This window comes from Lichenostomus cassidix, chromosome 6, assembly GCF_008360975.1.
Source record: "Lichenostomus cassidix isolate B80296 chromosome 6, HeHo_3.0, whole genome shotgun sequence".
In the NCBI taxonomy this organism is placed as follows: domain Eukaryota; kingdom Metazoa; phylum Chordata; class Aves; order Passeriformes; family Meliphagidae; genus Lichenostomus; species Lichenostomus cassidix.
Window position 1 is genome coordinate 19,795,497 of NC_139487.1, and position 16,695 is coordinate 19,812,191.

The 16,695-nt window shown below is 39.7% G+C and overlaps 1 protein-coding gene across 10 annotated transcripts in view; it reads right to left on the minus strand.

Moving 5' to 3' along the window:
- USP54 (ubiquitin specific peptidase 54) overlaps positions 1 to 16,695 on the minus strand; it is a 99,387-nt gene that overhangs the window by 2,921 nt on the left and 79,771 nt on the right. For 9 of the 10 annotated variants that reach the window (XM_085065525.1, XM_085065524.1, XM_085065526.1 and 6 more), the window contains 9 exons: positions 16,071 to 16,451; positions 14,785 to 15,019; positions 13,883 to 14,022; positions 12,689 to 12,862; positions 9,634 to 9,753; positions 8,293 to 8,485; positions 4,585 to 6,038; positions 2,156 to 2,274; positions 885 to 1,025 (listed from right to left, as the gene is read on the minus strand). In XM_085065525.1, the coding sequence (XP_084921651.1) occupies positions 885 to 1,025; positions 2,156 to 2,274; positions 4,585 to 6,038; positions 8,293 to 8,485; positions 9,634 to 9,753; positions 12,689 to 12,862; positions 13,883 to 14,022; positions 14,785 to 15,019; positions 16,071 to 16,451 (2,957 nt within the window). The remainder of the gene's footprint in view (positions 1 to 884; positions 1,026 to 2,155; positions 2,275 to 4,584; positions 6,039 to 8,292; positions 8,486 to 9,633; positions 9,754 to 12,688; positions 12,863 to 13,882; positions 14,023 to 14,784; positions 15,020 to 16,070; positions 16,452 to 16,695) is intronic. The other variant, XM_085065529.1, reaches the window with a different exon arrangement.

The window sequence follows — 16,695 nt, forward strand, 5'->3', positions numbered from 1 at the left end:
AGAGAGAGACAGCTAGAGGTTTTTAATTGCTTCTGCCAGCACCTCCAGGTACGTATTAGAGCCCTTAACTAAAGCACGCTGAGGAGCAAGCTCTCCAAAGTTGACATTTACTTAGTTTATGGCACACAGCAGAAAGCTGCAATTGGACCAACCTGTCTAAATGAGTGACTTTGTAACTGAGACTTTTCTACACCTATTACCCAGCTGGTTATAAATAAAAACTTAAGTACAGTTTGCAAAAAATTCAGTCCAAACCAAAACTTGAAATTTTATCTAGCTATGTTGCTAAACACTCTGTTACTGTTCTTCTGACACTTTTAAATTGCATCTAAGACTACTTAACAAAGAGGACAAAGGAAAGATAAATCTCTTTACTTTTCGTTATTTTCTGCATGTTATGCAACCATGTAACTGTCTGCATGTTATGCACCAAGTTTTGAAATGCCTCCTCTTTAATTTTCACTTTTACTCTCTAAAAATGCTACTTGCTTAATATACTCACAAAAGAGCAGAAACTTTCAGACTGGTATTGGTGGTTTTTTTTAAATTATAGGTGTATGAGAAACTTTATTTAAAATACTTTAGGTCAACTGAAAAAAATGTTTATTCTGAGTATTTTTGCATACTGGCAAGTAATGTTAGCTGACATGCCTACCAGCTGCAGCAGCCAGTACTCTGCAATAACACCTGAAGAAAAGGGCTTTGTTACTTATATAAAAGTTCATTAGTCTTCCAAAGAGAGAACAAAAAAGACAAACTTTTATCATGGCTTATCACTGAGTTGTCTTCTGTCTTGTCTGTTAACTACTAAATGCAGACAGAGAAAACATCAACCTTACAGACAGATGATAGCTCTTTGGAAAGCTGCACATCATTCTACTTACAAAACTGTGAGAAGAGACCAAGGTCTCTTCTCTGTTTGAGATAACTGTCCCACTGAGACTGCGAGCAATGCGACGGAAATTCTCTGCACTGTATATTTCCTCCTCTTCTGGTTCCCTGCTATGTTCTCTGGTATATGTGACCTGCAAACAATATTACACAGTTCAGACAAGGTTCTTCATTAAATCAATTTTGTACAATAATTATAGGGAATGGATGCATAGAACTAGAACGGAGCATACTTCAATGGTATTTAATGACCTTTTCTTTCTTGAAATCCTTGATTCAGGTACTACTTTGAAAACTTAAGATAAATGAGTCTGTTTGGATCTGCTGATTAAAAATATTATTCCTTATAGTCCTTCTTCCATTAGTAAATATACATTAATTTATTTGTCTAAATGAGATTTGTTCTTTTATAAGTATCTAAAGCCAGGACAAAATGTCTCTAGTGGGATGAATCTACCTAAAGGACTGACTGCTGCTACAAGCACCACTGCCCCTGGAGAGATAATCATGGCTGCAGCTGACAGTCATCTCATGATAAAGTACTACAGTCATGTCAGAATCAAAAAAAAAAAAAAAAAATTCTAGGATTATTTGATAAATGCTGGAAGCTTGTCAATCTTATGACAGCAAGGGAAATGTTTATTCCATTTTTCCTTTCCTTTGTTCTATAAAGGAACAGACTTTGAACTCCATTTAACAGGTACAGAGATATTACAGGAAATGTCATTTCCCCTTGAAAATACTTTCATGTCTTCATATACAGGCATTGATATGTAACTGTCAGTTATTTAAACAGTTTCTACCCAGGGGAAAAAAAAAAATCTTCTCCCACTCTGAGGTGACTAACTACCAACTGCAGCAAATACCAAATTATCCCCCACTTAAAAAATATGTAGTGACACAGTGGGGAAAAAAAAAAGCCTGTGCCTCTGCAAGTGGTAACATTAAGAAGCAGTTATCATCAGCTGTGATGCAAGGGAGTTTGTGCCACTAAGTTCAAAGAGACTAGAGCTTAGTTTTTAGGGGTGTGTTCCTCCAAGCCAGGATTTAGATAATTTGACTGCATGCAAGTTGCATGTAGCATGAGCCACTCATATTTTAGCTAGTTAATCCTGCGCTAGACTGCACTTAAAATTCTCTCTAACATTAATATCAATGATCCCAGTATTTTTTCCTAATGTATTTCACTTGTCCCACCATAAATTCTTTCTTGCACAGGCAGAGCCCTTCCCCCTCTAGCACATCTTAAGTAACAAAATGTCACCTCGGAGACAGAAGAGACAGTGGATCCACACAGACTGCGCTCGATCTCCGCTGTTGGGGTTTTCGAGAGACCCATGCCAGCTGTAGCAGGCAGCTTCCTCACATTCAGGTTCACAGACACTGGCAACGAAAACACTATGATTAAATTCAACACCTGATTGCATGTTATGACACATTTCTGACTATCTTAGGTCTGACTCCAGCAAAGACAGAAGGACTATACACACAGAACAAGAAGTCAGAGATCCTTGGAACATAAATACATCAGCTAACACCAACATTTCAAGGGGAGACAGTCTATCAGGACCCTATGCCTACTTCTGTGGCCCTTCTGCAGGCTTCAGGGCAGCAGTTATTTGAACTATTTAAGATTTAAAGGATTTAAGTGCACACCAACGTTTGCCTAATGAAGAGATGAGACTGTTTAGAGGGCCCAAAGGGACAGAAAATCAGCTACCAGAAGTAAGTTACCTGAAGTTACTTGGGATAAACAAGTCAGCCTCAGGTTCCCCACACATTCACCTGCTCCTTCCCATCCAATGCTACGGTTTCTCAGCCATTTGTTGTGCTAGTTAAATAGTTAAAGGTGTTACTTTTAACTAGGATCCCTACAATTACTTCATTTCAGTGCAATCCCCATCAACCTGTTATAATCCTAAAATTTCTCATGGAATAGACAGACCAATGGCCTAATAAAACTGGTCACAGGGAGTTCCTCTATCAAGGAAGAAAGATGATATGCTAATGACACCTTTTCTGCATTGAGGTGGCTGCATTTGGAGAAGCAAGTCTTGGCTTTAACTCTGTTGTAAAGCCCCCATAATGAAACGGAGGCATTTTCACCGTGATTCTGAATGCAAAGATCTGACAAAACCAGTTGATATGGGTCAGTTTCAGCAGCATTTGCAAATGAATAGGTAATCCAAGTCAAAAGAAAGAAAAAGCTGTCCTAGAGCTAACTCAGGTGATTTTCATGCAGTTCATCACAGCAGATGCAGTGGTTCAAACTTTTCAGTTTTATGCAGAATTTGCAGAACGTAGGAAGGAACAACTGAAAGTTACAGCAAACCAGATCTCAAACACAAACTTCACTTTAGAAGAATATCTGTATCTCATATCCCTCACATATGTGATAGGAAAATAGGCAAGAAAAGTCAGCATAAGAAATGGGTCATGTGATGATAGAACTCTGAAACTCCAGCTAACACTAAAGCAATAGAGCTTTATCCTGGGAGATTTCTAGAAGGACTTTCCAAAATCAGTCAGCTAAGTAGGAACATATAAGACATTCTGATTTAAGCCCATGCAAGAGAGTATCTGCAAAGTTGTGAGGTCAGATGGTAAATGGTAACATTTAGATGTCTTAACTGGTCTGTGAGTGGACTGCAAGACATGAGAGTTCCAGAGAAAACTCAAGCTGTTAAACAAAAATCTGTTCAAGAGTTTACTGCAGTACTCACTCTGGTCACAGCCAGGTCTGACATTGTCAGGAATAATGGAGGCTCCACCTCCATGGGTGCAGGGCAGGGGAAAACCTGTCCTGTGTATGCATTGCAATATCTATCATATGTGTATAACTGTATCTGTGACACTTTGATACCCATCCAATTTCAGGCTGCCTTGTATTTAACCAGAAAATTCATAGCCTTAATGCTAATACACAAATTATAAAGAAATTTGCTTCACTTGTGAAGCAGAGAAACAAGGTTGCCTTATCTCAGGCAGGAGATTAGATCAGCTTAACTGGAACCAGGCTCCTGTCATCAGACTCTAATTGAATGTCTCCAGCAACAGCTGGATATCCTCACCAACAGAGTATGTTCGTTTTCTTTTGGCACCAACTAATCCACAAGGTCTCATGTATCTTAGTGCAGGTCATATACCCTCAGTGCTGCTTTCACAAGTCATTTTCCACAATTTAACTTAAAGCAGGTAGTTTTTATCAAAACCCAGGTTGAACTCTCATAGATCTGGAAACACTTTTAAAAGTTATTCCCCTCAACCACGTACAGATTAAATTCTCAATTACAATACAATCAGTTAAAATTGACTGATGTGGAGAATGTTAACATCAGGCATAGAAACAGTTTAATAAATTCCAGAGGTGATGTATGATTTTCAAACAGCAAAATGAGTGACATAACCAGCTAGCTCCCTACTTGAAAACAGGATCTATTATTTCTGTGTAACTCTTAACAGATGTTGCTCCCCATCTGCCAAGATCAACAGCCACTCTGCAGCCTCCCCAGGCAGTGCTATCACACTGCTTTCTCTAGTTAGCTGGAATGTTTCCAGAGTCTACAACCTGAATTTTTCTGCATCTGTGCACAAATTAATGCCCATTTAACTAAATTGACTGGAAAATGCATCCTCACCTATGTTGGAGTACATAGGCAGGCCAACCAAGAAAAACAACTTCATCATTCTTACCTGATTGGTCAAATGGATACCTAGCACTGTCCTGTCTTCCCAAGAAAGGCCTAGTGGCCTGAGATGCCTGCAGACTAGTCTGATAGAGGGATTCCAGTTCTGAGAGCTCCTGTTCTGTGTCTTGATTCCACTGTGGATGCAGATGTACTGGGATCCTGCTCAAGTCATCTCCAACTGCTCTCTGATCAGAAAGGAGTGGACTCCTCCCAGGTACAGGAAGCCATTCAGTATTCTTATTAGCCTTCTGAGAACTGTAATACCTAGTAACATTATTCACCCAACGGTCCACAGGCATAGAGGCAACCATGCTACTAGCAGCTCCATCATCCACCTCCTTCATTCCTCCATCATGACTGTGCCTTTCCACGTAGGGTGCAGGGTCTGCTATATTCTGTCCACCTCTTCTACACAGTTCTTCACTGTGAGAACAAAAACTCATAGAAGCAACATGTTGGGCACTAAAACCCTTCAAAGAAACTACCCCATCCCTAATATCCACAGTTGAGTGTAATTTTTCAGAAGACTGGTTTTTGTTTTCTTGGTTTTGATGGATTAGCTGTCTGTAACCAGAAGATGAATGGTTGATGAAAGATTTTTGTGTTAACTTTGGAGACTTCTCATCCTGACACACTGCGGTAATCCAGTCTTTTTCATGAGTACCTTTTCTCTGGGAGACTGCATGCATTTTCTGAAACTGCTCTGCCAAGGAGCGAACATGTCCCTTTGTACTACAAGCCTCAGATTTACAACTTTCTGCTGTGCCATATTCACCCTGTGAGGGTAATAAAATCTCCTGGCTGTTTGCTCTGGAGTACTTATTTTTCTGCAAAGGATCCAAGGAGCACTGCTGTGTAGGGGATGAAGTTGCAGGGGTCATTGCATGATAGGCCCCTAAATGATCAATGTTGGGCCGCACTGGAGAGCTTGCAAGTTTGGAACAAGGACTGTGCTGGCTGTCCTTTCCAGGAGATGCTGCTTGTGGTGGATGTGGACATGGAAACAGTGTAGGCAAAGACCCAGAGTTTACTGTGTTAGCCTTGGATTTGTACTGAGCTGTGAGAATAGGCATTATGTTATGAACCTCTTCTAACTTGCTACTACTGCAGCATTCCCTATAGTCCTTTGGCCCTGTGGCTGTGGTGTCAGCAAATTCCCCACTATTGCGGGCATCATTCTCAGTTCTTGCAGACCTCTCTGCCAACCCTTGCCTATAGGGAAAAGAGGGAACTTGGTCATGAAAATCAGCAGAAGCAGACTGGAAGTTTGGAGAGATCCTTTTGGATGGATTGCTTTCAGAAGGGGGCAAGGAGGAAGACTCTGGATATAATGATGAGTGCAATTCATGGCAGGAAGCAGGTGGGTGGAAGAAAGAACTGGACCCAAATTCCACTTCTTTGTTGGGTTCCAGTGGTACCTCCTGGCTCAGCAGTACTTGGAGCGGGCCAGTCTGTTCACTAAAACACACAGAAGAGTAAATTATTAGCAGTAGACATTGCTTAGGTTTATTCCTAGGGTACAGACCTTGCATTAGGTGATATACAGCTCAACACACTTTTCTTTGCTCACTGTATTCTGATGAAGATTTTGCATTTATTTATTATATGGAGATTTTGCATAGACACATACATGCTAATCCTTTGCTTCTAACTTTGTTTTCCTACTCTAACAATCTAACTGAACCCATTTCATATTTTTAAGAGTATTTTGCTACAATTAGGCTCTACATGAAGTATTCTTGTACAGCACCAGAGGCATTTCAACCAGAGTATGAGAGTAGGGATAACTGTAATAATAACGTTTATATAAAAGAAAATAATTGTTTTCAACAGCAACATCTTAGATATCTTTTAAAATATATTGGACATGTTTGTAATATGAACATGAATTGACAGTATTTCTGTAAGGTCCCCTCTCTCCAGGCAACTTTATGAAGAATGACTGGACAAATGGAAGGAACAGGTTGAAATTTTTCTCCTATCTTTATATTCTCATTTTTGAGACATTTATCCAAAACATTAAATAAAGTTCAAGTTAAATATGTAACTATTATTCTGCAATAATTTGTATCCTAAGCATACTGTGAGAAAATAATGTTCATTCTTTTATGTACCGATGCAAGACAGTTATATTCTTGGGTCATGTATGTCCCTGGCATTTTTCTGCATTTAGTTAGCATTGTAATATACAAACAGGACAAACAGTACGAAGTCGATTGCCTAGGAGAAAATCACAGGCTACATCAGCTCCAGCAGAAAACTTTAGGCAACTGGAAGATCAGAGCTTTGTTTCTTCCTTGAGATGCATGGAATAAAAGGTACCATGAAGACCTAGTCGAAGTGTATAGAAATACAACACTATGTATGAGGAATTGCAAACTTAACACTGTCAACTATGTTATTTACATCAAAGCTGGAGTACAGATCTCTAGCTATGAATAGGGTTTTTTTTTCATTGGCTGAAATATTAACATTTGGTTGGATATAACTTTATCGCAAAAGTAATGCTCTTTTCACAGAGCAGCAGTGAGCAAATCTAGCATTAGCAAAACTAGTCAAGAAAGTGCCTTTCATTTTCTTAGAATCTGACAAAACGCCTAATTTGAGCTCTGCATTTCTCCAGTAAAAGAGGATATAATGGACCCCTGATTGACAAAAAGATCAGTTTCATTACATCTAATTCAGGTACTGCAAGAAAAGAAAAGAACATTATGAACTATAGCCTGACAGGTGTGCAAATTAACCGGGTTTGTATAAAGCTGTACATGGCATTTTACAGAATGGAATAGGAGAAAGATTCTCATCCGAGGTTTTATCTAAGCTTCTGATAATACAACATGTTAAGAAAGGGGAAAGGGGGAAAAAAAGTAACAGTTCAAGAAATAGCCTAGAAATTCGAAAGGGATGGTCTAGTGCTAGGAGGGAATGGCATGGGAAGAAAGAAGGATTAAGCTGCATGCTAAAGAGGGTAGGAAGAAAGGATCAGTTATAGCAGAGAGTTAATTATGCTGTAGTTAAAGTCAGTATGGAAGAAAAGACCATGAAGAGACACTGAGGAGGGCTTGTAAGCCAGGCTACGGGATGCTGGGAAGCACAGAAAGAAAATGAAGAATGATGGAGTAGTCAAGGTGACAGGATCAGGATCTGGATTCAAGAGTTGTACCAGTGCACCCCTAGAGAAGTGGACTAGAAAGAAAAGATCAGTGTACTTGACAGTTTTCAAACTACAGAGCGCTAAACATAGTGGTCAATGTTTCCAACATAAAAGCAACTATACCAAGATTTTTACTGTACTACAGTCTTTTACTGACCAAGTCCTGAAACTGTTCCTGATTATGAACAGTCACATTTCATCCTAATACAACCCCACTTTTTTAGCCAGATTATTGTGTGTTGTATATTTTCCCTTAGTGCATGAGACATCGATGCTGCCAGGCACTGACTGCTACAATTCTCTGTCACAGATCACATTTTAAACACGTGCACATTGGACTATTCTATAAAGACTGAGGGAAAGGGTGGTGGAGAGGAGGAAAATGGGGTAATTGACTGTTTTACAATGGGATTTAATCTAGAGAAGAAAAGAAGAGGGTGTAACACACAGTAGGACTTGGACTATCCGGGGAAATATACATAGTTTGCTATGTCTTTCCAGACTGCACTGCTTGCAGATGCAGCCCAGAGCTGGGGCTAGGTGAGGTACTCGCACTACCTTGTAGACTGGGCCATGGTGCCGCCCTGGGGTGGGTGGCAGGCTGGAGGAGGCAGCGGCTGCGGTGGCTGTTGGTGCTGCATGCGATCCTGGAGGCTCCGGGCTTTTCGGATACTGATTTGCAGCTTCTTATCGACTAGGGCTCTGCTGTGAGTGCTAGCGCTGGCATCATGCATGGCAAGTCTTAGTTTAGCTAAAATGCAAAAGAAAACATAGCAGAAAACAAACAGAAAAAAGGAATAAAATTGAAAAAGAAACAAAAAAAGAAAAAAGATGCAGCAGGAACAAAAAACATGGACCATGCAAATACTGCCACAAAAGAATTCACAAGGATGCTATTGTTTCCATTAATGCACATTCAGCTTAGCCAGGTGTACAAACACATTAATTGAAACTAAACCAAAATAAAATTTAAAAAATATTCTTGTTTTAGCTCAGTTTTTCATCGCTTCACACAGGCTCTTTCCAACCCTACCACAATGATGTTTCATTCTGTCATCTACTCTTCTCCTGCATCCTCCATATTTGGGACTCCCTTTACAGAGTGCAGGAATACCCAGCTGGGATTTGAGGTTCCTTGCTGGAATGGAAGCTAATAGAGCTACCACCACAGCTATATGCTGCACCCTTTATTCTGCAGTCCATAAAAGCCAGTTTCTAAATGCAAATGGCACAGGAGCTACCCACCCTGTCTGCAGCCATTCTACACAGACAGAGGGGAGCATGGGGTGAGACAGCCAGCCAGTCATAATGAAAAAACACCAAAAATAAAATGAAATCACATAGCACACATTCTCAAAGGTCACAATGCATTTAAGCACTTCGATGTACTAATGCTTTTTTCTTCATGAAAGTTAAAATACAGCATAGTTCACTTCTGCTAATACAGAGGACTCAAGAGTGGGTTACCATTTTCTTCCTATGCTAGACCCTCCATGAAAAACAGGGGAGCTTAATGGCCTTTGCAATTCAGCTTGACGAACGGGGAAAAATGGTGAGGACCAAGTGGCAAGGGGAACCACCTACTAGGTGCTTGCTGAAACATAGCATTTAGCACCAAAAAGGGCACATCAGCACCCCAGTGCTATTACTACTTTAGCACTGGAGAGAACAACAAAATGAATGCAAACATGAAAAAACAGAGATGAAGAACAATAGGACTAAAACCCCCAAATGGGAACGCCTATAAAACTGATAAATTCTGTCTACCTGCATGTTCCTAAAGACCAGCTGGACCCCCATATTACTACCTGACCACTTAATGTGATGTAGCATTTCAGACTCTATTCTGTATTAGTACACAGTCAAAGCGCAGTAGCTCAGGCGGTTAAGGTTACTTACATATAGCTTCGTTACAGAGAGCCAAAGCTGCAGCACAATCTCCCTTCTGCTCCTGATTCAGGGACTCTTCAAAGATTGAGTCTGCCTCCTGCATCGACTTCTCAAAGCCATCACTCCTCCCTGCAAATGGGCAGCACCCTTCATTTTGGTTTCATTCATTGCAGAACCCTCACTTACCCTCATCCCATTTGTGATGGCCAAATCGTTCCACATACGGATTCTCACAGAGGCTGCGCACATCCCAGACTGCACCACCTAACCTTCCCTAAGCAGAAGTACATCTTGAGCACCCTGATGTGCTTGACATCCACACAATAAAACAATGTGAAACAATTTTTTTCCCTCAAATTTCCTTTAGTTGAGAGAGTTGTATTGGCTTATTCTCCTATCTTCAACACCTTAAATCAGTACAAAAGATGGTACAGACATATCACAGAGTCAGTTCAAATGACTTCTGTCGAGTAGGAATTAAACTAAATTTAGAATCAAATCTAAACCAAAATGAATTAGTAAAAGAAGTACAGCAGATGGGGATTTTTTCATTTTATGTTAAGTTTCCTGACAAAACCCATCTGTCTCTTCTTCATCAAAACAGAAACAAACAAACAACGAGTCTGGGGAAGAAAACTCGGACTTGAGTGTGAACATAAATACCTGCATGAAATATTTCCATAACTGAGTTCAGTGCATAGACTTAACTGCTGTAAGTAACATACAGAATACAAAACCTCAACAGTCTTGCAGCTTGAAAAACAATGTGTATGAAGCTGAGAAGGAAGTGACAAGTGTCAAGAATTCTTATTGCAAAAATTTATAGAACAGCGTTGGAGAAGGATAAATCAGCTTTGGACACAAAAATCCCCTGTGTCCTGGCATCACAACATCCATTTCTGAGGAAGAAATGCCTCAACTATTTGGTGTCACCCATTAGGCTTTATGCAAATTATGCACTAAAATGTAAACATTCAAATGAGGCAGGGAAAACAGAAAATAAAACTTGACTTTTTACTTTGTTTAGGGGTGGGTCTTTTTAATGGAATGTCTCTGTCACTGTGGTAAGAACATAAGTATCTTTATCAGCCAACAATAAATTACATTCTCTCAATTTGCATAACATGCTGTGGTCTGACCTGATCCCCAACACCCTTGTGCACAGATGTAAATACAAACTCTTTTACCATAAACCCCAAAGAACCTGCATGAAAAGCTAGTACTGGAGAGAGAAATGAGAGTTGTTAGAGCAGTGAGTTAATCACGCAGCATATTCAGTTTCAAAATCAAGACAACTGAGGCTTGTAATCAAGCGCAGAACACTAAAGTTAGCTTTCTTTGCATGAATTTAGCAGTTTACTTGAGGGGAAAATGAGTCACAAGTGTTCTGGTGCTCTGCATTCAAGCAAGCCTTCCAGGCAGTCAAGCAGTCAATGTTAACCTATTGTATCTCTGACTGGGATGGGGAAAGACTTCAAATGAATAAACAGACTTGCCCATGTCTCAAGTAAATGTATCTGAACTCCTCAAACATTTCACTGAATTCTTTTTTGATTCAGCATTAGTCTAGTTTACTTTCTTTGTAACAAAGAAAAACTAAACAATCTTTGCTTCTATCAACCAACAGAAGAGATCAAAAACAGAGGTAATGTATTGGAGAAGATGCTATTTTCTTTCATGCAGGAGAAGCAGAGAATACAACATGCTCAGCAATAGAGGTTTACTTTTCAATTTTTAAATCATTAGCATTTATGTTACAAAAGCAAACACTACACTAATAAAAAAGATATAATCTACTCTGGTATATCAGAATTTTTCTCCTGGTTACCAGCAGGCCATAGTAGGACTGTAAAGCATAACTGATGGTCAGCAAAAATTACACAAATATTCCCAATGAGACATTTTCACGGAGATCATATTATTCAGCAGCTATTGGCACAGTGCCATTCTGGCTGCTGAGCAATTGGCATGGTTGTAGGCTGCAGAGCACCCTCAGGATTGTGTCCAGAATGGGCACTGCTGTGGGCTGCCCCTCTCCTTCCTCTCCTTGAACAGCAAACCAGCAACCTCAACTCTTTTCTACATCAGGTTGGAGGAAGCAGTATTGGGATGCCAGGAGGCCTGGCAACACAGGATGTCACAGTAGGATTGCCCTGATCATGCATACATTTGCTGGAGCAGAGCCCATGTGTTCACTACACCGTTCCTGGCTCTGCTTACCCTCCACTGACCCCCAGTTAAGTGTTCCAGCATGTTTCAGGGTTCGCTCTTGACTGGGTCAGTGTGCCTTATCCCACCTTTCTCTTGAATCCCCTTACTGGCTGATGGAGATTTAGGGCTAAAACAAAGGTATCGCATGTGAATCCTGTCATGTTCCTTCTGCTACAGCTGCATCCTTCCAATTAAACCTCTTCTGCTGCCATCTCCTGACAGAAAGATGAGGAGTCATGGAAAAGACAATCAAACTTAGTACTTGGCTTTTAATTTATTTTTTTTTTATTCTTTTTCCCTAGAAAAGATATGCAACCTAAACCCAGCTCACATTTTCAATTAGATCCAGCCAGAGTATGTGATCCCATGCCTGTGCTGCGGGTACACAGCCAGGCAGGAACAAGCAGAATTGCTTAGGGCTGTGAAGGTACTAAAATCAATCAGAAATAGAACAATGGTTTATATAAACAACCTCTGCTATGGGTGGAGCTAAGATGCCCGAAAGGTGCAAACAGCCCTGCTCATTTCAAGATGCCGCTTTAAAGGCTTACAGCTAAATCTACCCATCAATACAGTGTATATCACTGTAAAAATAGAAAGATGCAGATATATTAAGAATACCTCTACATTACTTTTTTTTCTCATTTAACAAGAAATTTGGTCAAAATACCAAGCAGTTTTTTCATTTTCTCCAGGTTTGAAATGGATGGTATTTTACTACCTGAAGGTACAAAATTGTAATGGGGGTGGATGCGGTGAGACACACAAAGAATTAAAACAGGAAAGGACATTCAAAGGTTCAGAAAAGTTCAGCACTACCACCTTGCAAAATATACTGCATTCAAAAGGTTACCCTGATTCTGCAGTTCATCTAGATCCATGAACCTGCTGGGACGGGGATTAAAGCCCATTGCTGCCTCCATTTCCTTTTCTCTCTTTCTGCGTAGTTCTTGCTCATGGGCTCTCCTTGCCACCTCTTCTTGCAATTCATCCAGCTCACTCTTTAAAGGAACAAAGATGTCTCCACCTTCAAAACAAACCAACCAACCAAACTTTTTTGATAGCTACATCTCTTAAAGTATCCCTTAAACAATAAAAAAGTATTAATGGAGAATAAAATTAACATTAGAAAATAACAGTCTGACAAAGCAAAGACCATAGAATTGCAGAACATAAATCTTCCTTTGTTAAATTTTACTTATAAAACCCCACCCAATACAGTAGTGCTTCAAGCTCCCCCGCAGCACAACCCATCCCTGGATTCACTGACCCAGGAAAACAACATATGGAACAGAGAGAATCATTGGAAAAAATAACCCTAAGCTGATGATCAAATCTTGAAGCTTCTTACTGTGTTTATAAGTTGTAAATAATGCTATGTCAAATTAGCCAGATCACTAGCTTTCAAAAGTTAAATGGATTCCAAGTAAGATGTTTTTCATCCAACTGCATAAAGTGGATGAAAATGGGAGGAACATAAAGCATTTCAATATCCTACACAACAGAAATCCATCAATTGTCATTCTCAGTTCAACTATTATCAGTATTCAGAAAGTATCTCCCCTCCTGCCTTTCCCTTCCCCAGACTCTCCGGAATAAAGGATTTCTTAGAACGATACATAAGCAGAAAAGCTTAGCCTTAGCCCAAACATCTCGTAAAAAAACATTCACAGTTCTGACAGCTTTGAATTTTGTCTTGAATTACAGGCTTGTTTTCAGGACTCTATTAAGTTATAGTTACGCTTGGGAGGGTATTTTTGACTGATGGCAGAATACTGAATTATAAGAAAGAATTGGAAAAATAGCTTTATTTTATCAGGTAAGTCAATACACAAAAGAGATGCCAGAACAGCATGATCAAAGGAATATTCCAACAAAGTTTTTGCAATCCCCTTTGGTAAATCTTATAATCATTTCTTGTAAAACTGTTATGTTCCTCAAAATTTCCCTTTCCTTGTAATTTCCCCGTGAACATAAATATCCAGAAAGTAAAGAACAACTCCAATACAATCTACCCTGTGTAACCACCCCACAAAGTGTATCTTACCATTTCCAATGGTGTGGGGGCTGTTTGTCCAGCTCCCAATTGATGAAGCAGACTCCACTTCTAAGATGCTGCTACTGTGAGACTTCGGGATGTTACGCCAAGCGGGAACAATGCCACTTGCTCGCTTCAGATGAACATCCCTCCAAGAAGAGAGTAATTATATTTTATCATTTGCTAATCTCTCCAGGAGAAATTGTATCTACCTTTTTTGTATCCACACAAACATATACTTGCATTTCAATTTCATTTTAAAAGAAGTTTACCATAAGAAAATCGTAGGAGAAACAGGAAAAAAGGAAATTAACAAGGAGGACAGTAATTCTATTCTCCTCCATAAGATTATGCAATTCATATTAAAACTATGGTCCAGGAGTTGTTCATAACAGATTCTTACAGCTGAAAATCGAAAATTCTGGCCATGAAGAGCGCCAGTTTGTGGTTACCTGAAGCTTCCCAAATCATGGAAAGAAACACATTGTGCTATTTTTTTTACATACAAATATTGCAAGTATGTCTGAAAACAAAGACTTCTATACAAGACTATTGATTTCTCATTTTTGTATAAGGTATCTATGAATCAGTGGTTTAATTGAAACAAAAAGGACTATGAGCTACTCAAAGTACAAGCTTTTAAAGCACAGACTAAGGGTACAACTATTTCAGATGCATCACTTCAGATAACATTTCTCGTTCAACTGAGCCCCACTTTTTTTCTCTTCTCACTAGCAGTAAATTATCAATACACTGAAAAGAACAGGCGCCCATTTCCCTACTATTTTTCCCCAGCCCCAATTAAGCTGTATTTCAAACTACTGTTTTGTCACTGTTTTGTTACCATTATGTCACTACAAAAGAGAAATCAAGAGTTCCATCATCCCAACCATGAAGTTTGTTGCAATTACCTGTGAGTGCTTGAGCTTTCAGACAAGGGCATGTCCAGACTAACTGGGCTGTTGCTATTGCGCTCACTGCTTTCGTAGCCAGACTCCATTCTCTGGATTAGATGAGGATGTTGATCCACCATATGGTGCTGGGTGCTCCGGCCCAGCACACCACGCTTGTATCTGACATTTGACTGGCTTGACCTTGTTTCATGAACAGTGTGTTCCTTCACCTCATTCTCAGGAAGTTCTTTACCTGTCAAGATAAAACAATATAGCTTGGTAGAAGACCTAAGCTTCAATACCAGCAAAACATTCATAGATGTTAGATTCTCAACTATGGTTAAACCAGAAGCACCATGCTTAATTTAGTGTAAAACTTGCAATATTAAACAAGAAAAACCCAATACTTTTACAGCTTTTCTAGCAACACTAAGCAAGAATCTGTTCAACAAACTTATCTTCTAATCTTTCTCCTTTTGTATAACTTACCATATTCCCCCTGAGGGAACAATTAAGTCTGGAATGAAAATCCTTTCTTCCCCATAATAACTTGTATTTGTAGAAGATAATTTTACAGTATACCCAATTTTATTTCTAGTACTCTGTCATATCTATTTCAGATGCTCTCATTTTTTACATTCCTTATTTTGCCATTTATGATTTGTTCTAGCTTATATAGAGGACAGGAAAACTCAGGGATTTCTAATTATTCCTTACACATTTCACTGTCTTTCCATTTAATTCTTGTTTGACTCCCTTCCTTCCCTGGAGCTGTGTTTTCTTCCCCTTCACCTTCCCTATACATATTCCTTTATGCTTCCCCATTCTTTTCAACTGTCAAAACCAGCAAAGCTGAGGACAAGGTCTCCATGTACATGCTGCATAGCTTCTGTGTTGTAAAATATCTCCAGATAAATCATCACTGGCTTCCAGGCTCTTATCCTCACAATAAGAACTCTGCACTAATACACAAAGTACTTTCTGCACCATACTCTGAGCCATCAAGTAAAAATACCATGATGAGCCCGAGGAAAAACCAGAGCAATACAAAAGGTCTCCAAAGGATGTACTTCAGACACTTAGTAGTACAGCCTGTGTCCATTTAAGCAGGCTGGATGGTAACGTTTCCTTTATTACTTCCTTAGACAGGAAACGTAGCACACAGAAATCAGAGTTATCATACATGCAATATGAATATCCACACAAGAATTAGTCTTCACAGACATGACTCACCACTGACCTAAATTCCACCTTCAAGATTTCACTTCCCACACGTTCTGAAATAAACCTGCTCAAACTCTTACCTGCTTCTTCGGAGAAAGGGCTAAGCTGAGTGTAGCCACAATGTTTCCTCTTGTCTTTACTGAAGATGCTGTCTATATTCAGAGACTCTCTTTTGGGTCTCCATGTTGGCCTGTACCTGTTAGACGAACTGGATTTAGACTCACTGCTGGTACTCTCCACTTCCCAGTCTCGAGTGTGTGCAGACAGGCTCTTTGAGGGTCGTGTTTCTGCCTGATCCACACTAATTCCTCCACGAGGGGACGTCTGGACGGTTTGAGAAATCTGCTGTGGTCTGCTGTGGATCATATTGCTCACTGTCTCTTTAAATTCCCTCAGCCTGCTGGTGCTGCTGGATGGTTTGGGGGCAGTTCTGGGGGCTTGTTTCTCCTTCAAGGTTTCTCCTGCAGTTTGTAGAGACAACAAAAAGCCACAAAAATAACTTCAGTTAAACAGCAGCCCTACTTGCAGCGTCTTCATGCAGACTTTGAAAAGTGCAATCCAAAACAAGAAAATGATAATTAAAAAACCCCAACAGTCCCCAAACAGACAAACCAAACCAAACCAAAACACCATAAAGCAAAGAGAGGACTAAAAAAAGACAAAGATGGAAGAAACAATGAGGGAAATGTATATACACACTGAGAA